Here is a 25,451-nt window from a genome sequence, read left to right as displayed (position 1 = left end):
GCTGTTGTTGATTCAGTTGATCTGCCTGCTCAGGCGTTCAAGATGTAACTTAAATAAGTCATTAATAAAAAAGACTTTTTGAATGATTCAGTTTACGATGCGAGTGGTCATCTGCATGCCTAAAGTGGTAACAAGCTAGTTTGACTGCTGTGAACTTTAGGTAAAGTAACAAAATCTTTCTGATATAATCAAAAGTAAAATATTTTTATTTGAATAAAGAAACATAAAATAGAAATACTTGTATGTATAATTACTGGCATTAATATAATTGGTTACCATCACCAGTAGCAAGAGCATTGAATTTAATTTGTAGCAGGGCTTTAAGGTGATGTTATTTCTGGGCAGCAGACATCAAAAGACAAATTAATATACTATATATTTTTCCAGTTTACGATACTTTTGAAGTATAAAGAATTATCTTGTCATCAGGTGTTTTGCCAGATAGTTTTTCACTCTGACCTGTGACAGCAGCCATTTAATGGCTGTGTAGTTTATCTAGTCTAAGAAAAAAAAAAGATATTTCTGTGAAATTCTTGCTGGTGCACACAGTTAAACTTAAGTCACATTAAAAGGTTTGTTTCTTAACTGTATAATTAAAAAATAAAACAAATTATACGGATCCTCAAACTGAACTAAATTATTTAGAGATCAATAATAAATAGGTGCAAATAGTACATATTTATGGTGGGTGAACAACTGAAGACCCTTAAAACACTCAAGATCACAGCTTGATCATTTAAGTATCTTATAAAACAAAAACTATGCTTTGCTATGTGTTACATTATATTTCCAAGTCAATAAATGCTGACAAATGGTAAAATCTCAAGCACTTTATTAGGTTTGAACAGTATCTTGCTTAGAAAGGCCATTTGGCTTTATATAATTATATATAATTTTATCATATATATAATTATATATACATATATTCAAATGTTGAATAACAAAACACTAGAAACATACGGGCAAATTAAAAAATAGTATTTGCTTAAGACAATTATACCAAATTGAAAATGGCCAACACAAAACATCTCTAATCAATTTTAAAATGGTCCCGATACAGTTCAATATACATCTTTTTTTCTAGAAAAAAATTACAATAATTATAATAATAAAAACAAAGAAGGGGGAGAATAAAGTAAAACAAGCAAGGCAGCAGACAGGAATGAAATATAAATAACCTTACATTATGTACATAAGGGAGGTGGTAAGTGAAAAAAAATGGTCTAAGGACAAAGTGAAGGAGGGAAAGGAAGTGGCAAGTGGACAGGAGTAATTGGAGCTGGATAAGAGACAAGGAGGACATATAAAAAGGAATGGAGGCATATTTTAGTTCTCCTGGGCATTCGAACGTTTCAGGAGTAAAGGGAACCGAAACAGGGACAGCTGATTTCCCTGATAATGCATGAAAATGCATCTGTAATAGTTTGTGGGTGAACTACGTGGATTTTTGTTCTACATTAGAAATCCCACACTGAAGTGATATGGAATGGAGTGAAGCTATTCAGTGTAGAATGTTATGAAAAAGTGACTTCAATGTTCGTTTGACCTGCACAATCAATGAATTTACAGCACATACATGTGACTCGAGGGAATGTGAAAAGAAGGATGACCGACCCAGTCTTGGTTTTGGCTAAATTGATTCATCATAGATTTGTCACTGGTCTGCAGGTGGTGTTTGGGGAAATGGAAAGCATAGCGTACAGGATAACAACAGGTTCATCACATACTCTAGATAAAACTAGGGAAATGTATTTGTTATGAAAAGCTACCAGTGAGGCACTTTTTTTTTTGTTCACTATAAAAGCAAAATAGTGGGTCTCACGGGTTGGCACAGTGTCAAGTTTTGTTAGCAAACTGCGTGTCATATACAAAAAGCAGAATAGCCAAACAAAAACAAAACAAAACAAAAAAAGCACCCCCTCCTTTATAAGTCACTAACTCAATAAATGAACAATAAATGGCACCTAACTAATAGTGCGGGCACTTGTGATGCTTTGGAATGAAATAAGACCTGAAATGACCATGCACAAACAGCAAACAGTTTCAATGACTGGTCAATTAAAGATAGCTGCTGCTTTAAGCCCCTGCAGGAGCTTTGAGAGTTCAAATATACTTACCATATCCCAATATCAGGGTCAAATCATCTTTCTGACCTCATCGCACATTTGGTTTCTGTAGTTTTAAGGGCTTTGCTTTTGGTGCAAATAGTGCAGGAGTGTTCAAACAATCATCAACAAAACATTGACACAACCACCCTTCCTGAAAATTCAGCATGTACTTTTAATTTTATTCACCGTCAATAAATTAAATTTGATTGTGCTGCTTCCTTGAAGTGATTACGTCAGTGTTTGCATGTGAATGCATGTATGTGGCTCTTATTTTCAGGTAAAAATAATACATAAAAATAGATTAAAAGTGAAAACTCCCAAAATAAACAACTTTAATTTCGCAGCTTTAAAATTTATCTGGTGCATCATTTCTGAATGCTCCTCTTGTGGGTGTTAAAACCACCTGAATATGAGTCAGCTTTGGAAATCAACTCAAGCTGAATTTGCTCAATTTGTAAATTTAAACAATCCGGTTATCATTTCCTGAGCTGACCAAGGTGAAATTAGGACTGACCTGAAGCCCCACGTTTCACTGACATCATTCATCTTTCATTACAATCATGAAGGGCATGGCCTCAACTGTGACCTCATCTAAAAAACATTGTGGTTCAAGTGTCCTCTCTGGACAGACCAGACATTAGGGAAAAAAAAACTACTAAAAGCAAAATGTGTGTCCATTTTGGATGACTACGTTAGCAAAAGCAACCAAAGAAAGAGAAAACATTCCTCAGCATCAGTGTTCATGGTGGGAAATAAAAAGGGAATCATTTTTTAAAAGTGCGACATTACAGCGTCGTGAAGTGAGGCTGATATAACAAAACAAAAAAAAAAAGCTAAATTAGTTAATTCAGGCAAAGGAAACCCATACAGAAAACCAATCTATCAATACAAAGTACTAGAAATACTGAAGTGTGTCTGTAAACAAGGAAAAAATATGTTGGGTTTATAACATTTGTTGATTTCTAATGCAGTAATGGAGTTATGGCTTGTCAACAAGACCAACATTGCTGCTGATACTGTAACAGATCTTAAAATATAGTAAAAATTATTGATTTAAAAAACTTGACCAATTTGCCTAAACCTTGTATTATTTACTGTATAGGGGCTGTGATGAAATTCATATTTATTTTCTACTCTCTCAAATTCCTGTTAAAGTCCAGGAACCGATCCTTGGACAGTAGAATAGCTTTCTTGTACTGAATATCTGAACGTGGTTGGTAGAGTTTCTAAGACTCCAGAGCTGCACAACCAAGTGAGTGAAGGACTTTGGCACTCGGTGAACAGAGGACAGTGATGTAAAATGCACCGTGCCTTCTGCCAGCTTATGCTCCAGCTCACACAGACACACACACACACACACACTCACATGCATATGCTGAGGAAAGCAAATGGCTCCTGGTATTAAGTGTGAATATTTAAGAGTGTGTCAACCTGAGACTTTGAGCTACATTACAGAGAATCTGATCTCCAATCACTATCAATTCTAAGTGCCTTGAAAAATGTTTTGCAAAATAGATGTCTCCAATTCTGTGTGAGCAAAAAAGGGCTCAGACTGTGTGTGTGAATGTGTGTGAACATCTGGGAGTGAAACAATCTAGGTTTTGTCTGTTCGTGTACAAACCCCTGGGTTCTGCTACCACACACGTTGCTACAGCGCGGCTCAGGCGAAGCCAAAAAAGGTTTAAGTCTCCGTCCCCTAACAAGTAAAAAAAAAAAAAAATCCAAACATCATTACCTGGATTTTTACATTAGCCTCAAAAGCATTTGATTTATATTCATATATATTTATATATTTATATATATACCAATAAAATACATTACAGGTGCCACCCAAAAATGCAGCCAAACTCAAAACTGTGTCTGAAACCCAAGTAATAAGATGCAACACAGTAAGTATATGTACATGTGGGGGGAGGAGATGGGAAGCAAATCGGGGTGAAGGGCTGTATTAACAAGACCAATATTACAAAATATTCAAGAAGGCATCCCAGTTATTTTTTCTATTTGACTGCACTGCCCTTTCCTCTGGACTGAGACCTCTGTTCCCTTTTCCTGCAGGCAGTTCATCCCATCCACAGATCAAGTTGTGATGAGTCTTTGAATTACAAAAAAAAAAAAAAAGAAATCATCCGATGGGAATATGCAGTTTTCTGCGTGGTGATCTGTGTGTGTTCTGGTGCGTGCATATGCAGGAAGTGTATGCAGACATCCATCCGTCCATCTATGGCAGGACCCTACTTGAAGTTGGCGTAATCAGAAAAGGCATCGATATACTCCTGGACCACTTTGTAGCAGAACTCATACTGCTCCTGGAGGAGGGAGAAACAATGTTAACAGTCAACAGTAAGTCTACTTGATAATTCACACACAGCATGTCTGTGACTAGAGAATACCATTTTCATTTCAAACACTGCATTCAATAAGATCTTGTCTATTCTCCTAAAGTGTGTGTGAGTTGGCACAACCAGGCTGCATATCAGCACAGAGGGAGAAATGTGCATTTTGGCAACGTCTTCTTCACTACACTATAGATACCATGCACCAATAACTTCCTGTAGTCTTCCTGTTGATCGCCTGTCAACAGTCCAGCAAACGTGCCCACTTTGAAATGTTGAATTGTGTCATTTACACTTTACGAAATGTACAAATAAGATATAATGAGTCAGTTAGTGAGCAATTCGATAATGGGTGCTGCTAAAGGGGGTGAATTTTTGTAAAATAAATACTGTATATCCTAACCAGCTGTTTCTTGATGAGGAAAATACTGCTTTTTAATCCACCACCTTTTTCGGTGTTCTTATGAGCAAATCTAGAGAAAATCAAACGCCTCATTTTCCCAGAGATTCTCCTTTCAAATATTAACCAATTAAGTTGTTTTTTTAAGCATTACAACAATTCTCACCAGTGTCTGCACCATGTGGGGCCTCTGCAGTCTGAGGCTCTTGACCGTCTGGAAGACATCCAGGATGCCCTCTGCCTTCACCCTCTCCAGGACTGTACTCAACGCACAGAAAGTCCCTGTCCGGCCAGCACCAGCACTGCAAGAACAACACACACACACACACACACACACACACACAGGATACTTTATAAACTTCTATATCCACAGTGCAGTACACAAAAATGAAAATAACATCCACATGAGGCATTCTTCTGAGTGTATATGTTAGAGAAGAAGCACAGTGTTGCAGCTGTTCTGGGAGCAGTTTAAAAAGGAAGAAGAGAACAATTCTTCAATGCTGTTTCTTCCTGGGATTTAAATGCTCCAACAGTCCCTCCAGACACACAACAGCAGACTTGATTGTCAAAAACAACAATGTGCAACAATAAGAAAAAAATCTATACAATTATGTCCCAGTTTCTTTTCTGAAGGTGGTACACACAAGATCTAATGGCAACATAGTGAGTGGAGAAGTGAGAGTGTGTATCTTACCTGCAGTGAACAGTGATAGGGTGGTTACCAGACTGCTGCTGTTGTTTCTGCACTGCAGCAATTAAATTAATCATGCCTTTCCCATCGGTGGGGATTCCCACCTCTGGCCAACCATGGAAATGGAACTGGCGCACCGCTCGAGCTTTGTTCTCCTGAAAAGGATAAGGGCAGAGATATTACAATGTGTTGCATAGGTAGTCTTGCTGAAGATTGCTGTGGGTATAAAATTAGGATCAGCTGCTGTGGGCTGTAAAAAGAATACGTCAGGATAATCAGTTTTGCTGTTAGATGTTTTCTTACCCTGTTGTTGGTGACCAGGAGGTCACGCACTGTGTAGCTCTCACTCTCCTCCTCCCTTTTAATCTCAATAGAGATGTCCCCATGGACCACGGCTCCATCGCTCGGCCAATACTGAGCACACTTGTCCTGCAGGACACAAAATGGAGGTGGTCAAATGACTGCTTTCACTTTCAAGACTTTCAAACCTAAAATGCCTAAAATCTAAATCTCTACATTTCAAAAATTATTGTTTATAAGCAAAACATCCGTCTTCCATTCCTCAGATTATTGGCACGGTACACTGATAGCATCCAGTTAGCAATATGATCCAATATCAATATTCTATTTTAGCCCGTTATTGACCCTGTACCTAACACTTGTGTTTATATCTGCACACATGCACACAGATACACACCTGCCCTCTCTCCTCCAGCTCAGTGAGCATGACTATGGAGCAGCTTCTCCACTCCCAGATCATCCTCCAGAAGTCCTCTGTGGTGTGCTGTAGGGGGCCCTGGCTAGCCATGTATGAGTCCTTCTGACGGTAGCCCTGTGACCAGATGAAAAGGAGGAAAAGGAAAGAGGATATAAGTTACAAGGGAAAAGGAAGGCTTAAAACACCGGATCGATTGCATACATTAATAAAATGAAATGATCCACTTGGATCCAGACACTTTTACACTCACATCTATGAAAGAGGCATTGACGTAGTCTGTGTTCTCCTCTCCTCGTTTGACTGGAATGATCACTCTGTTGAACTCATCTGTTCAAAGCAAGGAGAAGCATTAACCCAACTGAAGAAAGAGTTGATACGGGTTGTTCACAGGCACAATTGTAAAAAACTGAATTACCACACAACAAATCTACAACTTCATAACTCACATGGAATAATCTGTAGGACCCTGTTCTTTTTCATGTTGGCAGGCAGGTTTCCTGTCCTCATCTTGTCATTCTGAATCTTGATGGACGTGAGTTTCTAGAAGTTATATGGAAATATAAACTTCAGCTATCAGTTGTTTTCCGGAGCAGCGACACATTTTGAGGCACAGTTCTGACTAATGAAGGGTCCAAGAGAATAACACAACACACTAACGGACCTTGAATTCAGCCTCCAGACCACTGCAGCCTGCTCCAGGTGAGGGGGCGTAGAGTTTGGCCAGGTGGGACTCTAAAGAGGTCACTTCCAGCTCTGTGTCTCCGTACAAATAATGCTCTAACAATGCCTGGAAGATGAACACGTACTGCATCTGTGGGAAAGAGAGAGAAAAAGACCAAGTTAAAGCAGCTAATAATGATATGAAGGAAGAGCCTGAAATAATGTGAAGAGAAGACTTACATCAGTCTGGACCATCTGACAGCGCTGAGCTCTGATCCTGGTGACAAAGCCAAACACGTCCACCTTCCTCTCCGCAATCATCATGTCCAACATGGCATCAATCACGATGAAGGTGCCTGTTCGCCCCACGCCCGCACTGACAAGAAACATGTTGTAAGCTGTGTGTAGCATGGAAACAAAGAAGCAAAAATAGGAAGGTTCGCTTTGATCCACTTACCTACAATGGACCACAATGGGCCCGGCATACTGGGGGTTGCAGGTCTTGACTTTCTTGAGGAACTTGAGCATGCCAATAGGGGTAAAGGGCACCCCAAAGTCTGGCCAGCTGGTAAAGTGGAACTGGGTGACAAGCCTCTGAGGCTTCTTGCCAGAGACATCTCCCACCTGGGATACAAACAAGTTTAGTTTAGTCAGCCATTTTATTACACAGAGAATAAAGCAACTTTAGCTCGGTATGCTCTCCATTAAGAGGTTCATATTACCTGTTGGATGCAGAATTTGCGGATGGTGTAGTCCACCAGAACCATTGTGTCCTCTACAGACACTCGGATGTTCCCGTATGTCCAACAGCCCTGGTCCGGCCAGTACTGGGCACACTTACACTGTAACACAGAGAAAAGTTTCACACAAGGGAATAAAAACCTTGTTTTATTTGAGTTTAGGGAAACAGAGTGACATATTAAATTTGCTCATCAATGACTGCTGCATCTTTGAGATAGAGTTTAGTTAACAAGTAAAGAGAGTTTATGGTCCAGTCCTGATCTGAAGGCTAGTCGTGACAGGCGCACACATAAGGATGATTTAAAAACACACAATTTAACTTGAAACTTAACTTAAATATTTAACTTGCAACTTAATGCAACTACAGACATGTTAAACATAAATGCAGTGGACTAATAGTTTAATAGAAGATGTTTTCCCATCTAAACTGTGTATCTATATTCTATACAAAAAGCATTTAAGGGAACAAAACATAAAACGCAAGCATCAACCACCTCCCTCCTGCAGCAGCTCGCCTACCTCTTTTCTCTCCTTCAGATTGGTCACCATGACAATGGTGGCTGTGTTCTGCTCCCAGATCATCCGCCAGAAGTCATTTACGGTTTCCTCCTTCGGCCCTGAGAGCCCACGACGAAGAGAAGTGAAGAGGATAAGTGAGGAGCTAATAATGAAATTGTTTGTTCCTTAAGTGAACAGCACAGTGCAGCTTCTCAGCTTCACTGCAGGCCCAAACCTTACCTTGAGCTGCTATAAATTTATTCTTTTCTTGGTAACCCTGCAAAACAAAAAGGTCAAAAGAGATGTTGCTGTTTCACAGCCTGTTGTATTTAGAGCACAAACATTACTTTGGAAAAATGCTGCACTAATACAAACATTTATAAAGGAGGCGTTGATGAAATCAGAGTCGGGGACTCCCTCCAGAGATGAGAGATGCACCCTGGAGTGATCGTCTAAGACAAAAGCCAGGACACACACAGTTAAAAAGCAGATGAAGATGAAAGAAAGCACAATGAAAAGGGGAAATTGGAATACAAGTGGTACATTACACATTGTCTGTCCTGACCACTAAATGGATAATTTGTAAACTATGTCAACTGTGATAACTGCTGGAAAGACCGAATCAGTAGAAACGTTCTGTGTCTATCAGTGTCACTCACATGGCAGGATGTTGACATATCTGTTCTTTTCTTTATTTTCTTCTTTTGAAGCAGCATCACATGATGCCTGGATTGGGCAGACTGGCAGCGCCTAAACACCAAGAGGAAAAAAAAAACACACAAGACAGGTATCAGTTTCAGTTATCACTGTGTGACCCTACACATTATTTCCCGTTGGCTCAATCTTTGTGTCTGCTTCCTGTAATGTAAATAATCACCTCAAATGGAGCCTGTAGCAACAGGCTGATTAGCTTCATCAATTTCATTCATTTTAGCAAATCATTTTAACTGTGCCTGCTGGTAGCTAGCCATCAACCATTTACCCAGTGCTTCTAACTAATTGCAAATATGGCAGTTTATATTCTTTGTATTCACATGTATTATTATTTCTGATATTGCATATATGCATGTCTTTTCGTAATATCTTTTATATTTTTGAATGAGCCCTACCAATGTGTATTTGAATGTTTAGTCTGCTTCTATTTCACGTTTAGGCATTGTAAAATCACTCAACATAAGAACTCTCGCATATTTACATTGTGTGATGTGCCTGTAAAAAACAAAAAAAAAAAATAATAAAAAAAGAAAAGTAACCATTGTCTACTTGTATACTAGTTTCCATGTACTCTCAACTGTGACCTGTGGTTTAGTATTACGGCTCAAATTGGTGGTAGGTGCTAGGTAGTTTACTTGTTATTGTTATCAGTCTCACAAGAATCTGAACCACACAAAATGTTTTTTGACAGGTTATTATTCCTCATGAATTAAATATTTGGATTTAATCATTATTTATTTATTTTACCCCCTATAGTACACTACGGGCCTGGTTAAAGGTGAATGTCAGACTCAATGAATTATCATGTGTGCTTGAATGTGCCATACATTAAACTCCTCCCTGAAGAGCTTGTTGTCATCAGCCATGCGACGGTTCATTTCTTCCTCTAACTTGTCGACAGGAAGAGGCGGGTACTTCCTGTTTGTGCTGGGTGAACGGGCCAATAGCGGGACGCTCTGGAGTTCTGTGCCGGCAAGGAGGCAGGGTGGAGACAGGGGTGATGAGAGGAGGGGGGAGAGGGTGAGACAGAAGGAGATGAAGACATGAGAGACAAAGTAAGAGATGGTATGAGAGTGGAACTGTAAACTAACACAAGCCTTCATTCACTGTCTGTTCTACAGAGGCCCACCAGAGGGCGATGTGAGTCAATGCTGGAGCACATGATGGAGACAACTGCAGCCCTGTTAGGTAATGAACAAAAGCCTCCTGGCAACAGTCAGTGAAATGTTATCAGTTAGGGGAGCAAGATCAATCAAGTCTTATCAGAAAAAAACAAAAACTCAGTAGCAAGTTTGATCAAGCTGGTTGTACAGTTGTACGTCCAAAACAAATAAATGATTGATCAGTGCGTATGAAGTTTTATCGGTCAAAAAATCCAATACGCTCTAATGCATCTGTGGTTTTTACCTGTATCCTCAGATCTACCGTTGGTTAGTCTGAAGGAGTTTGAATGGCTTCCTGCCTGCTTGTACTTCTTAAACCTGTCAATTGACAAAGATCAAAGTTCATATTAATAGATTCACCTTTTTAAACACAGACACACACAAACACACACACACACCACACACACACACACACACACACACCACACACACACACACACACACACACACACACACACACACACACACACACACACACACACACACACACACACAGCTTAAGTCTCACAGCAAAATGCCATGGCAACAGCAGCACCTTGGGCCTTCCTACTTATATAAAGCACATCATAACAGCATATCACCAACCGGAGCATGTAGAGGATGATGATGATGAAGATGATGACCAGCAGGGAAGACAGGGCCACCATGACAGCTATGATTGGCATGTCATCAGCCTGGTTGTTGTCTGCAACAGAGATATAAGGAAAGGGAAAATAATCAGTATGTTGGATTAAAAAAAATAGAAAGATGCCTCCAGACTCCATAGATGTGCCAGTGTTTCGGTTAGAAGAAGCTAAAGCAAAAATCCACTGCCATTACCACATTATTCATTATTCTATCATTACTATAAGCTTTGGGCAGCTTATATTAAATGGATATTTTATAATTTTCTTATCTTACAAAAGTGACATGTTTAATCAAGAACTTACAGGGTGTTAAGTGTTCCGTGATACAATTCATGTAAGTGACTTCACTTATATTCTGAAACTGTCTATTAGGGTTAGGTTTGTTATATTTTTACTAGTGGTTATGATCTCCTCCCTATCTAATGCTTGACACGACAGCATTGCTCACAAAACAAACAAACAAACACACACATACACATACACATGCGCGCACACACACAAAAGATTCAAAGGTAGCAAGGTGAGCACCAGCCTGCATTTTTCCTTTTTCTTCTTTAATGGCTGCCCATGTTAATATTTCAGTCGCTTCCAGATGAAAAACAAAACAAAACAAAGGGGGAGTCCAACAACCTGTCTTTTGGAGTGAGCAGATTTATCACATTTTAAGATGAGTGGGTCAACCATCAGCTTCTATAGCTGGTTTTACCCAGAACAGCTGCAGAAACAAGGTGATGGTAAAAAGATGCTGACATGCTTATTACTGTTTTTTTTTTTTACCTTAGTGGCCCATTTTTATTTTTTTAGGGTGGTTGCTGTGAATTACATGAATTATTCATTGTGTAAATGCTAAACACTGGTGACTCTACATTAAATATTAGACATTACATTAACTAAGTTTTCTAGCAATGGCTGACCAATTTGTACATTTCCACTGTGCATGTGAGCTACTGGTTGAAGGCAATCACAGCCTTCTTGGTGACTTTTCACTGTTGCACACAAAATGAGATTTGCTTGAACAATAACAACAGCAGGAGTTTGATTTACAAAAAAACAAAACAAAACAAACAAACAAAAAACTAGCTGCTGTTTGCGTGCAGATGACCGCTCTGTAAGACACATTAGGCCACAACAATAGAGATTTTTCTAGAAAACCACACAGTGGTGGTGACAATGCAATGACAAAAACAGCTGCTCAATGGATCAATTCAAAATTCAAGAATGCTCCTAATGTTACTGACAAAAATACGCTACAAAGAATGCATCATTTGACTTCATGCACCATATGAGCTTTCTGGGGGAAATAGTTTGGAACGTCGCCCAGTTATGTTGCATTTTCACTCACAGTTCCCAGGACTTTTCAGTGTTCTCCCTCTGACAATGTGTACATTGAACAGAGCAGGAGCAAAACAGGCTGTGGGTATCATGTGGAACTGACACAGCCTTGACAGATCTAATGCCATCTAGAACTGCTCATAGCTCTCCACACAAGACCCACAGACGTCCAGAAAGAGACAATGGAGCAATTATGTAACACCTAACAAGCCCAAAGTAATTATGTTATATAATAGACATACCATTTAGTGCAGTGCAGGCACATCTGTTGCACTTATATTGACAAGGAGAATATAATGCCCGGCAGAACATCCACAGTTTCCCCTAGAATTTGCCCCTTAAGCATTTTTCCCCAATTCTTTCATTTAGAATATACTTTTTATTATACTTGATAATGAAACCGTCTTTCCAAATCAAACAGTGACATATGATAGTGATTTGTGAATTTGTGATTTAATGTGAATTATTGATGCAAAGGAGAAGGACAGGGGAGTCGTGTTTCACTTACAAGGAAATCACTAGGAGGGTCAGCACAGAGACTGGAAGCTGCTAAAAGACGAAGCGCAGTAACACTTGAAGCAGCATTTTATGGAAATGAAACAGATGTCTAAAAATCCTGACTCGACACTATTTGTTTTTTAATTGAAATACCAGACACATTTGTGTGTGTCAGTCTTTGTCATCCAGTTTGGTGGTTTTCTGATTCTTGTGGATGGCTGATCAAATGCATTTATGGCACATCAGGGTATTTCTAGCTCTGCTACAATCAGGATCTAAAAGCAGGTCCAACTATCTAAAATATTAAAGGTAGACTCTTGACTAGAAAGCTCACTTGCCTGTTCTTTTTATCTGTTCCCACTGCTTTGCCAGCCTACATGAATAACACACAACTACATGGAACTGCAAAAAAAAACTAAAAACCCCTCTCTGACCCTCTCAACTGAGTATAGCACGTAACATCGGTCCGAGATGTTCATTTATGCCAGGGATTATTCAAATGAAGTGTAGGTCTTCTTGTTATATCTGCATTCTTTTTAGTATTTTTGTCTACTACTATTAATATGTAAATGCTTCTTGAATGACAAATACAGGCATTAAGAATGTAATGGGGTCAACAGGAAGCACAAATAAGCACACTTCACTTAAAATGGGCCACCCAGTCATATTTACAGTATGCTTAAAGCAGGAAAGACCTTTCACACCAGGATGTATACAGTTGATTAGCCAGTGAATAACAACTTATATAAGGTTTAAAAGTATGAACCTGAACCGAAGATGCTACAGTCACCAAGTTGATTTTCCTGTTCAGTACAAACTAGTTTTGCTATAGATAAAATCAAATGTAAGCAAAACACAACGCAATCTGAAATATCTTTACACAGAACAACACACTTTCACACACGAAACCTTAATGATTTCACATACTTGTTTGAATGGTGTTGAATAAATGCAGTGAGAGGAGAGAATTAGAAATGTCAGAAACACTTTCTCACGTTCAGCTGCAGGACTGACTGATGATTTAAGTAGGTGTTTTTCCATTCAAGATGACTCACAACTCAACATATCTTGTTGATTCACGGCATTGTGCTGCACTGAGGCAACTGTGGATGGAGGCCTTGCCTCCTCTGCTCTGACAGGTTTGCCTGTGTTTGTTGTTTGGCAATACATGCAGATACTGAATGTAGTCAGTAAGTGATCCTTGTTCCTCATCTTTGAGGATACTTCTTTAGGGTGGACTTTTTTAATCAATAAGATGTTGAAGTATGTTTGTTATATACATTATTTAATCACAAAAAAGGCTGTGAGTTAATTATATAGATAGTGTATTTGCATGTATAAACATGACACCATATTATCTCTGTTTCTCTGTTTTTAAGTGTGTGGTCACATCACTTTGCACTGTGCACATTACAGTCACATTAGTAGTGCAGCTGCGGTCAAAAACATAGTATAGTTAAACAATTTCTTTGAAGAAAATCTGACTGATTACCTGATTTTTCTTGTTTCATCTGATTTCTAATGCTGCTTTGTTCCAAGGGGTTTCTCTCTTCTTGAGTCCAACTTTACTATCACTATCACTAAACTAAAAATACTATTGTTATGATCTAGTATCATCACAGTGCCCTGTAAATGTACCAGCACTCACCGTGTAGAATGGATTCTGTCGTGGACGTCTGCGTGGGGTCTACATAAGCGTCGTCATCTGTTTTTGGAGGTTGGGTGTCTGTAGTTGAGGTTGTCGTTACGTTCTCTCCCCCTGCTTGGTTTGGAAGATGCGTAGAATTGGCGCTCGGTGGGGACTGAGGGTCTTGGGCTGGAGGTGTGGTTGAGGAGTCTGGTGAATTTAGGGTATCATTGGTGCCACCAGACTGTACGCCCCCATCACTAGCTATGCTTGTGCTTGTGGTGGTGGTAATGCTGGTGATTGTTGTTGCCATCTTTGAGATGAATGCAGTGGTGGGTGTCATAGATTGGCCTGTGTGGGCTGTTGTCTGTGTGACTGTGGAGTTGAGGGTGGTAGTGACATCCGGAGGACCTGGAATGAAGAAACAAGAAAGGTCAAGTCAAGTAATCTGTGTTTTTTTTTTTCTACTGTGAGCCTATAAAATTCAGATGGTGAGAAAAGAAATGCATTTGATTTAAGTGGACAGTAGTCGTACTTGTGGAATTGACATGATCCTGGGTTGAGGCCCCAAGGGCTAGACAGAGAAGCAGGAGCAGGGGACACACACCCATTCTGCCCTACATAGAAGCACAACAAAAAGGGATGAATATGTATTAGTTAAAAACAAAACACCCTCAACTATAACAAAAAAGATATGAAGAGAGTAAATATAAAATGCTTTACTTAACAGAGATCAAAGGTTTATGTGATGTATAATCCACTAGGTTATATATATTTTTAATCTTCCATCCTAATCCCACAGGCTCATTTTTGGAAGGTAATACTCTTGAATTTGAAATTAAAATGAAATACTTGCATAATGTCAGGCTGTGTGTGTGTTAAATATTGTTTACCTGAAGAAGCGCAGTTGGCATCAAACACTCATTCGCACAGCGTGATCCTACAAAGCAAACAGAAAACATCATTATATTCTTGTTGTAAAGCTACTCTGAAAAATGTAGCATTGTTCTACGTGAGCTTCAATCATGCGTCTGAATGATCAGTATCGGGTTGAGTAATATTATAATGACACACAAACACAAATAGTTCCTCTATTCCGAGGCACAGGTGTGAAGAGAGCATACCAAGTTTGAAGCATACTGTACAAAATTTGACACATTCAAAGAGATTTCTGAGCTCTCATGTTTCATAAAATAAATGATTAATCAAGAAATTGATCAACAGATGAATCGAATAATAAAAAATCATAACTGACAGTCTTGAATACGCAGAAAAAAAAAAAACATGTTGCTTGTTAACTCGTTGCAACGGAGTTGCAAAAATACCCAAACAACTTTTGTCCGTAGCTGAGCATTCGTCGCCAAAAGCACGACAGAATTAGTGTCACATTTAAATTCCAGCAGTGAGAGTGAATCAGCACTTAGGACACTGGCATGTGGATGAGTGAGTGGAGGCCAGACAACAGACAGACGTAGAAAAAGCATGACAGAGGTGGTCAGTCTGGCTGACTGTCAGTCTTTTGTATAATCCCAGAGGCCAGCAAGGCTGTTGTTTCACTGATTGAGCTGCGATAAGTCCTGGACCTAATCCCATGGTCCTGACCTTAGAATAATTCAGTCCATCTGCCTCTGTTTGTAGAGAAACTTCACTGAACACTGCATTGAGTCAAACGCTGCAGCGCTGCCACACACAAACAGATGCCTTACATCACCGGTTATTACATCAGTGGGAAGAGGATAAATTGGGCGCTAAAAGCTCTAACAGTGCCAATTGCCAAACTTCTGCTATTCTAACCTGAGCCCATTCATTGCAGCGCTTACATTCTGGTTTTAGCACAGCACTGTTTGGCTCTTACTGCAGCCCGAAATGGCCCGTGATGAGCAAGTGATGTGGTCATCGAGGATGCCATTAACCTACATATCCAATTGTTGCATACTCTCTCTCTCGCTCTCTCTCACTTACTCACTCACTCACTCACTCTCTCTCTCTCTCTCTTCCACCCATGCATCCATTTAGTCAGAAAACACGTTTCCAAAAATGGAAAAGGGAAAAACTTTATTCAAAAATGTAATTAAGATTTTAGTACAAAAACAGTCATTTTGTTTCTTTTGGATGCGTTTTTTTAAGAGAGAAGAACAGAAAAATATCTGTCTTGACATTTCAGAATTAGACAGGGTCTTCTTTGCATTAAGCTCTATTTACATTAACGCTAATTGAATTTGATGATGCAACATTTTATTATCTTATTAGGTTAACATGATGATTACTTTCTCAGTTAACAGATGCAGCTTTTAATTCTTGTCTGATTATTGCAGCTCTAATTATGTCAATGCAAAGACAGTGTTTACATCTGTTGTCCATTTCACAGTTCTTTGTGATGCAGGCAGATCAGTGTCCTGGCGCTATAGATTATATTCATGTGACACATCAGAAATTTTCATTCTAACAATGAGTAACTGTAACTGTGTGCCAAAACATATTATCAACATACACTATTAATAGACTGCCTCCCTGTACCTACAGCTTGTTTGTAAAGTCATTAATAAAAGCGCATGGTACTTCCTTCCTCGCCTGTCTGCTCATAGACACAAAACAAATCCCCTGCTACCTCAAAAACCACATCACAATGTAAACCCCTACCTCTACCATCTTCCCCTAGAGTACTCATTAAACGGAGTGAGTCAGCTATAATGGACAAGCTTTGCCACTGGCACTGTTTAGAGAGAATTAAAAGTTATACAGCACATGGCATTAGGCTAAACCTGATGTGACAGACAAAGGTTACTAATGGATATGCTCACATCAACAAGCGTTTTTTTAAGTAATCTTTTTTAATGAAGCGTGACTCATTGTTTAATGTGTGCGGTCTAGTGAGGCACAATGACATCACCTGTGTTGTTGAAAGTGATGTAAGTTAATCCTGTTGCTAACCTTCACTTCACAGATGCTGCAGGAGCCTAAAAGGTCTTTATCCAGGGACGGTGTAGTCCCAAAAGTACATCTCCCCAGAGATGAATATTAATGTGTTTTGGCCTTGTGAGGAGCAGCACTCTTTCAGTGCATGCGTGTGTGTAAATGCATGAGATTCTTTTTTCAGACCTATGTGTTGGGTGAAGATGTCATTTATTTAAGAGTATAGGTACTGGCCAAGTGCTTCTTTGAGTCTTGTGCTTTCAGTGGTCTCTATTAAAAGACGTGAAAGGGAAGTGTGTTGGTGTCTTTAACATTCAAAAGATGGAAATACGGGAGTACTGAATCATGTAATGTCCTGATCAGGCTCTAACGCTCCTACAATGAGAGCAGCTTCCTATTGCAACACCTTTGCTGACATCACATCCTTCATCTAAAAGTAACAAACAATCTGCTACCTACTTTTTCTGATTTGATCTCTTCTCGTGTTTCATAAAAAGATTAATAATAAGGCGCCGTTCATCTTTAGTCTTTAGTTTCTTTCAGTTCCTGCTCTGTGCTGTGATATAGCCAAAAATTAAAAAGGAGAGTAAATATCTTTCCAACAGTTTCATCACAGCATTCCCTGCAGAGGAAACATGTGCATGCCCATCTATTAGTGAATGAATGTACTCAAAAGGTAGTCATGCAACTCACGCTCTCTTGGCTTTGAGCTTGTGTTGTGCAACCATGTGAATATTTTTCAGACAAGGCATAGCACTTAGAAAAAGCCCTTAGTCACTATAGTCCTTAGTTGCCCCATGGCAAAGAGCAAAACTATTGCAGCTTTTTTGAGACAAGAACAACTGAGAAAATCAATAGTTTTACTGGAGGGGATAAACTCAAACACACAAAACAGGACACTGGCTTCCTTTTTATGGAAATCAAACATGACTATGGTCTACATAGAGTATTCAATGCATCTCTATCCATCTGCCATACGGGTAAGGACAGTGGGTATAAAAAAACAAACACCTGTTGAGTACTGAAATGTCTCTATAGTGTATTCTTTATTTGATGCTTATGCTCTGAGTTGTTTGGAATAAGTTATTAAGAAGAAGAGTTTAAAACTGTATATAGGTGTTGTTTATCTCTAACTTTGCAATAATTCAGGTATTGTCCCTGATAGTGAAAGGTTTCAAACCTAGCTGTAGATAACAGGCATACACATATGTATACAGAGAAACTGGATCCATTACTTTGGATTGACTGGTAGGTGTCTAGTAAATATATGTATGTATCAGGTCGAAGTTAGAGTAAACCGTTAACTCACTGTTTTAAAGAGGCTAAGGTAACCATGCCAACCACAGGTGCCACAGCACCAATGTTTAATCTACACACAGCATTTTCGGTGAACTTAGTGAGGAAATGAACCTAATCCAACCTTAAAATGTGACATCCTCTGCGATCATAAGCAGTAATTGTAGACGCTAAAACATTTTTGTAAAACGTGCATATGTAGAAAATACTCAATACATCAATACAAATCTAGTGTTTGTAATATTAGCTCCTTGTCACAGCAGAGACATACATCTGGGTTGCAGAAAACTCCATTCAAGAGATTTCAAAAATTTCAAATAACTAAATATTCCTCGCCTTGGAACGTGTCCTTCAATAGTATGTTGTGCAACTTGCTACGTGCGTTTCAGGCTCTCGGTTTTGGAAAAATTATCTAATATCATTTTTGATCAAATTAAATACCCAGTTTCATTGCACATCCTCTAAAGAACAACATTTCCCATGAGCTCTATGCATTTGTAGGCTAGCTGTTACAGCTTGACAGAAGAGCTGAGTCCATGACTGAGTTGATCGGTCACAGAGAGTTCAATCGTGTCTGAAATAACAGAAGCACAGAGAAGACTGAAAACAGGAGTTTTTAGGCAGCAGAGATTACACTCGCTTGAGTGTTGGTCACTCGATCGCCTACTTTGAAACTAAAATACTACATACTACAGGCTGAAAGCATTCAGCTTTTCTGATCAGTCACAACATTTTTCTGTTAAGAAATGCATCTTCATAATGAACGTTGACTAATGAAATCAAAAAATTTCAAAATAAACATAAGTGGAAATGTTTTTGTAAAACACTGGGTTGCAGATATTAGATCCGGTGTTTTCCCGTTATGCCCTGAGGTTTTGCAGTTGGTGGAGAGCAACTTCAGCACCTGGCTCCAAAATCTGTGGCCACCTTAGTCTCACAAGGTTAACATCATATCTGGGCAGAACTTGCTCATCTCAAATAAACTTAATGTTATGATTAAGCAAGTTCCCTGCTCTGCCACGTAGTTCTATTTCTAGCAGAGAGAATATGCCCCACATCGGTCAATGGTTATAAGTGTAGTCTTTAATTTTTACCTATTTTATCTGACTCCATTTGTTTTAGATAAACAAGTTTGGCAATCTACACAATAACTCTACTGAAGTAATATTTGAATCTCATGGGTAGCGATTTAGGTCAACGTATTGATGTTAAAGAATGTCCTTATACTGTGCGGTGCCCATTCCTTAATGTGCATGCAAGTGTTGAGCCTGACCAACTAATGAAGACAGTTGCCTCTGTGCCTGCGGCCAACTGCAGACCTCATAGGAGTGCAATCACACAGTGGTGAAAGGGCTGGGCTGTTCCCATGCCATTTCATTCACACGCTGAAAAGAGCACTTATAGGTGGAATATAAAGGAAGTCCAATTACATCTCCATGACAACCAAAGGCCAAGACGTAAGATCAATGCAAGGTAGTCATTTAATATGGAGGGCTCCCACAGAAGTCTGTGGATTTCACCAATGCTTTTGTATTTACCTGTGACCTTAGGTAAAGTAATAAGTATCTTTTCCGACTGTGTGAACATGAATTAATGAATAGCTCAACACTGAGGGAGTTTTTTGTTAAAGTAATCTCACAGGGAAAGAAAATACTTCAGCCTGAGACAAGAATGCTTAATAGCTGCTGCCATGTCTGCAGTTTATTACATGTTGTCAAAACAAGATCTGACTAAAACCAAAAGGTGGCAAAGGAATACAAGTAAAACTAACAAAAACTGTGTGAATCCTTTATGTTCTTGACATCAACAAATCTCATTAATAATTCACAGAGGAGAAGCCAAGGCAACTGAGTGAGCTGGAAACCCAACACATACAAATCCTACAGGCCTCTGAAATGGCAGCGGTGGTCAAGGCATCTTCACCAGTCATGTGGAGAATATTTCCCTCTGGCTTTCTGCAAAGCATCCTGCTTCACTAGTCTCTGCAGTGCTAGATAATACTCGTCTGTCTGTGTCCATTCATGGCATATTAATACTGTTTCTATGTCTTGGGAGGCAGGGGGGTCCAGGGCAACAGGAATACTGTGAATGCTTGTCTTCACAGGAGACTGAAGTAGGCCTAACTCAGGGCTGCTAGGATTTTTACTCTAAAACAGACCACAGATTATACGTCCCCAGTGCCACATACAACAGCCACAATCCTCTGGACTTCCCTTTCTGAGGGATACTACTCCCTGCTGGTGTGGTTTCTGCTTCTTTTGGCTTCATTCATGAGCTGGCTAGTTGATGAAAAGAAGAAGAGAAGTATGGGATTACCATTCTGGCAAATCACATGGGCTAGAGTGACCGCGGTGTCTGTTATTAATCCAGTAATGATGATTTGGTTTCATCAAGCTGGACGGATCAAGAAAACTCACTTGTTTCAATGAGCGAAAGTGGTGAGTCAAAGAAGCTCGGCTCTGTGTCTGCCTCATTGTGGGGTTTCTCACAGAGCATGCCAAGGGCCTCTCAAGCTTTCCCACATTGGACACAGAGAGGATGTGGAGGCGCAAAGCGTGGCCTCCCCACAGAAGCCACTGTGACCTTGAAGTGTGGAGTGGGGCCGAACGGGCAGCTGAAGGGCCACAACGAAAACCAGATTCACAATCACTTCTGCCATTTGAAATTTAATTCAAACTCTGTGAACTGAGACTATTATGAGTAAAACGTACTGAAATTACTGTAAAGTATTCAGAACAAAAACTGACATCCTGTCAGGTTTTTCTTAATGACTGATAATTATTGTATTATTAACTAATATTTTGTGGTTCTAGTTGGTGGAAGTGCATCAAATTTTTTCATTTGCTTCATACAATTTTGGCTAGACTGACATATTACAATGATTAGTAATGCTTCATATCTTTTATTTCTATAAAATATTAATTTGTAAAGTAACCACTATATTATGATTAACAAATAATGTGTGATGTACTAAATTTACTTCTGAAAGGAAGATATTTAAACAATATTCAGCCCAACAACATATGCACCAGGAAGACACGTAGGTTTCAACACTTGCAATCTTTGTTTTGGTGATTTGGGTTCAGTAACAATGAAAACCTAAAGTCCAGCTTCTTCTATCTGAAATGATTTGTAACTCTGCTACACTTGTACCCTTCTCCTCCTGTGAAAGAAGCCCATCAAAGATGAAGAGACAACCCCGTGGGACTTAACCTCACAGCAGTGTCGTGACAGTACTGCTCCAAGATCATTTTTCTTCTCTGGACATTTTAAGTGGTGCACTGAAAGACTACTCGAACAAGTTAACATGGTTTGTGGTCATTTTTTCACATCGGGGTAAGAAAGGTCTATCAAGCTTGTAGACCAATGCCAAAAACAAATATAAATATTTCTAACTACGACCTTCAACTGGTTCTGAATCTGAACGACCTCAAGTGTGAAGGATTATTTTTTACAATAATGTTTTTAGTAAGAACATAGAATGGTCAAAACACAACAGAGTGAAATTAGTGAATTAATCATTTTGCCTGTAACTATGGCTTTTGAGGCCATAAATCAGTGGCTGTTGCCACTAAAACAGAAGAATCTCCACTGTGTAGATGTACTGTATATCAACTAAAAACTTTCTGTACCTCTAGTTAGGGTACAGAGGTGTAGCCTAGTGTAATGCTACAGATCCTGCTGATTTCTGCCAAACCTACATGCACCTCATCCACAACTCAAAAATACAACACTGTATTAAATGAATTCTAATGAAGGAGATAGAGAGCCGATTTGACTGGATCGCACAATAGCTACAAAATTAAAACACTTCTTTTCACATGTAAAGTAGTTCACTTAAATTTAAAATGACACCTGGTTTTTGAAGTCCACTGAAAAGAAGTAAACTATTTTTCATATCCATCACAGTCGTCGTGAACCAGAAACATCAATTATGCCACATCAGGAGGACGTAAAATAAAGATTTACTCAATGATTTGAAGGGATTACATAATTACTACTTCACGTCTACAGAAGGAGAGAACAAAGCTGGAGGGTTCCCAAAAAAAGTTTTCTCTGGAAGGCCAGATGTTTGATTTACGCCGTTAGCCGTCACACAAGTTCATTTCCTGTGTTGTGGAATAAATGTGAATTAAGGTCAAATGACATACGACATATAGCTGTAATCAGGCTTCATTATGTAGCTGTGTTTATTCTGTCAGAGGCTGAATTACAGTGCTCTTCTACAGTGAAGCATCTAGGCCTACAGGTGGAAACAAAAATATACCTCCTGCCCCACCCAAACAGCCAACTCATAACCCCGTGTCAGCACCCTGAAATTGTGAAATTTCACAACATGTAGGTAATTTTAAAGAACCACCTATCAAAACTTCACGCCAAGTCCCACGAGGTGGAATCAAACTATACTTTATGCTTATTTTTAGTAGTTTAGAAACTAGGCCAATGATGAAAAGTGTGCTGTGAGGATCACTCAAGCTCTTGTGCTAAAACCCTTTCAGGCTCCCAAGACAGAAATAGAAATACAATTTTCTTAAAATAGTTGAAGAAGATATGGACGGAGTGAGCGAGATAACAGCTCTGCCTTTCTCTGTCATATGGCCAAAGCAGACTTTCCCCACCAACTTTTACGAGCTGCTTGAGAACAAGCAATGCAAAGTGGACGTGTCCGGGCCTGAGAAACACGGGTCAGGGAAGCCTGTTGAGTTACACTGTAGAGAGACGCACACACACACACACACACACACACACACACACTACGTTGCAGAAGGTGCAGCACAGCTTTTGCACTCTTTCGGATGGTCCCAACAGGACATGTTGACCTTAGCAAAGTGGAACGCGTGTTGTGGAAAAGCACTGGGCTCGAGGTACGGTTGTGTTCTGCAGTTCGGTGAATCAGTCCAGATGTGATGAGTCAAGCTCCAGGCAGACACAGCAGAGACTTTTTTCTTCTTCTTCCTCCAAGATATGACAACCCAGACACTGCCATGCCTCCTCGGCCTGATGATGATTATCTCTGCTCCGGATCTTGAGCAAACTCCTCTCTGTGCTGCATTGTTCTCCTAGTTGCAGTTTGGCTCAAGTGAAGCAGCAGCAGCAGCAGCAGCAGCAGCAAGTGGGGTTCATTCATATGTTTCACTATTTCCCACGACAAACAAGCCTTTACAGGGTTTTAATGAGGTGAGAAACCATAGCTGAAAAACCCAAGTGAAAGCAAAGTAGTAGACTGCTTTTAAAAAAAAACAAAAAACTCAAGACTATGTAATGGTATTTTTGGTTACACCCAAGAAGAAAAAGAGGAGAATATTAATCATAACAACAAACTTTGGGAGAGGTTGTGACAGACACTGCACACTGAACAGGACACAGTGTGCAGGAAGCACAAAGCAGCCGCTGTGATTTGACAGAGTCTCCCATGCTAATGTTAGGGCGACCTAGTTCCTGCTGCGGGTCTCCTGGAGCCCCCCTCTGCTCCTCCAAACACCCAGCCAGCCAGCCTGGCAGCCAGCCTGGCAGCCAGCTCCCCACCCTCCCCCGGTCGCGTAATAACAAAGCGCTGATCAATAAGGTGGACTTTCAGCGGGGCAGGGCAGACCCGGACCCCCCTCTTTGTTCCATCTGTACCGGCACAGGACACCGAGTCGCGGCCGCTTCTTGAAGCCCCGCTTCTTTTCTCCAGAGCCCCCCTTCGCCCAAAAGAAAAAACAAACAAAAAAACAAAATCCCTCCCTGCCTCCGAGCTACTTGCGAAATGTTCACTCGCTCCCTCACAGCTAAACACGACCACACTACCTGAACGAGGTGGTGCTGGCGGTGCTGGTGCCTGTTTGTGGGCGACTCGGTGTCACAGCCAGAGGAAACATGCTGCTACGGCGACATTGTAACAAGTGGGACTCGACAAAAACAAGAAAACTCACCACAACTCCTGTAGAGTCCAGAAACCCGAGGAGGGAGGACACACAATAAAAAACAACACAAAACAAAAAGAAAATCCAAGCCCAGCAGGAATTTATCCCCCCCTTTTTTTTTTTTTTTTTTTTTTTCCTCCACGTTTTTCAACCCCGGCCCCTTGTCTCCACACCCCAGGAACCGAGAGTGTGAGCGGGGTAGGGGGTGGTGGTGGTGGTGGTGGTGGGGGGACCTGGCTGATAGCAGAGGAGAGCAGCACGATCTGGGACACGCTCCACACTCCGCAGTCAGTTTATCCGCTGAATCCAGACACGCAAGGCTCCCTCCCGACAGCCCTGAACCCCTCCCCGGCGTTTCTTCCTTTCAGAGGGCACTTTCTTGGCCTTTCTCGGTGTTAAATCCCACTGTTTATCCGCTGTATCCGGGCGCGTCGGCCGACTATTCTAGTCCGCCATGTTGTGTGTCTGTCTGCATAGGAAGAATGGGAAGCGAGCAGCAAATTCCCAGGCCAGGCCCCGTCTCTTCTCCGCTCTCGTCCCCGCAGAAGCCGCAGCGACACCTGCTGGCCGAGCCCTACGTTGCAGTACACTGAGGGGCTGGAGGGTCCATAAAGAGCCTTCGAGCCTCCCCCTCCAGCTCACTTTGAGGACAAGTTTTCATATTAAAATGTACTGACTGATGCACACGGGAATGCATCAATAATAAAGAAACAATACTAATACTAATACAATAATACAGGCTACTGCCAAGGGGCTTTCTGCACTGCATAAAAAGTACTACTCCTTATTCAAGACTAAAGCACTTTTATTTTGTGGAAATGCTTGGTGCAGAAGCTTTGGTGAAGGTGGTTCAAGATTGTTGGTTCATCGAAATGTCAAGTAGGACAAGAATAAATCATGAAATCTTTATCTGAAGTAGGTGAAATGGGCTGAAATTGTTGGTACAAGATTAAAGTTAGTCACAGAATCGATGTCACCTGACAGATTAACTGGAAATTGTGATTTTTCAAATTGTTTTTATTTGCTTTATTATAACAAATTAGTGTATATGTCATTAGAGTTAGGAGTATTAGTTGGATAAAACAGTCAATTTGAATATGTTAAATCTTCAGACATTATTAATCAGTAACAAAATAATTGTGAGTGGCAGGCAGCTCCAAAGACCAAGATAAACATGGATCTGTTCGGTTTCTTCCACTTATTCTTTGTCATAGTTTTGAG

The 25,451-nt window shown here is 40.1% G+C and overlaps 1 protein-coding gene across 1 annotated transcript; it reads right to left on the bottom strand.

The window, feature by feature from the left end:
• Positions 1 to 977: 977 nt before the first annotated feature.
• ptpra (protein tyrosine phosphatase receptor type A) lies at positions 978 to 24,718 on the bottom strand. The gene is made up of 22 exons (XM_026348171.1): positions 24,240 to 24,718; positions 15,009 to 15,055; positions 14,651 to 14,732; positions 14,137 to 14,526; positions 10,618 to 10,717; positions 10,277 to 10,350; positions 9,697 to 9,833; positions 8,815 to 8,905; positions 8,531 to 8,607; positions 8,396 to 8,432; positions 8,177 to 8,274; positions 7,639 to 7,758; positions 7,374 to 7,540; positions 7,157 to 7,292; positions 6,918 to 7,067; positions 6,703 to 6,796; positions 6,507 to 6,583; positions 6,236 to 6,370; positions 5,842 to 5,967; positions 5,542 to 5,693; positions 5,011 to 5,146; positions 978 to 4,417 (listed from the first exon to the last, which is right to left on the bottom strand). The coding sequence occupies exons 2-22, from the start codon at positions 15,027 to 15,029 to the stop codon at positions 4,343 to 4,345; spliced, it is 2,475 nt and encodes an 824-aa protein (XP_026203956.1). The 5' UTR covers positions 15,030 to 15,055; positions 24,240 to 24,718; the 3' UTR covers positions 978 to 4,342.
• Positions 24,719 to 25,451: the final 733 nt, after the last annotated feature.

The sequence above is a fragment of the Anabas testudineus genome, chromosome 5, assembly GCF_900324465.2.
Source record: "Anabas testudineus chromosome 5, fAnaTes1.2, whole genome shotgun sequence".
Classification (NCBI taxonomy): domain Eukaryota; kingdom Metazoa; phylum Chordata; class Actinopteri; order Anabantiformes; family Anabantidae; genus Anabas; species Anabas testudineus.
The sequence above is the reverse complement of the archived record's forward strand: the minus strand, read 5'-3'. Positions and strand labels throughout refer to the sequence as shown.

Coding starts and splice junctions, on each gene's coding strand:
- ptpra (XM_026348171.1), bottom strand. CDS start 15,029: ATGCCAACTGCGCTTCTTCAG. Junction 8,906..9,696: donor TCTTCAGGGAGGAGTTTAAT/GTATGGCACATT, acceptor CTTGGTGTTTAG/GCGCTGCCAGTCTGCCCAAT. Junction 8,433..8,530: donor TCAACGCCTCCTTTATAAAT/GTTTGTATTAGT, acceptor TTTGTTTTGCAG/GGTTACCAAGAAAAGAATAA.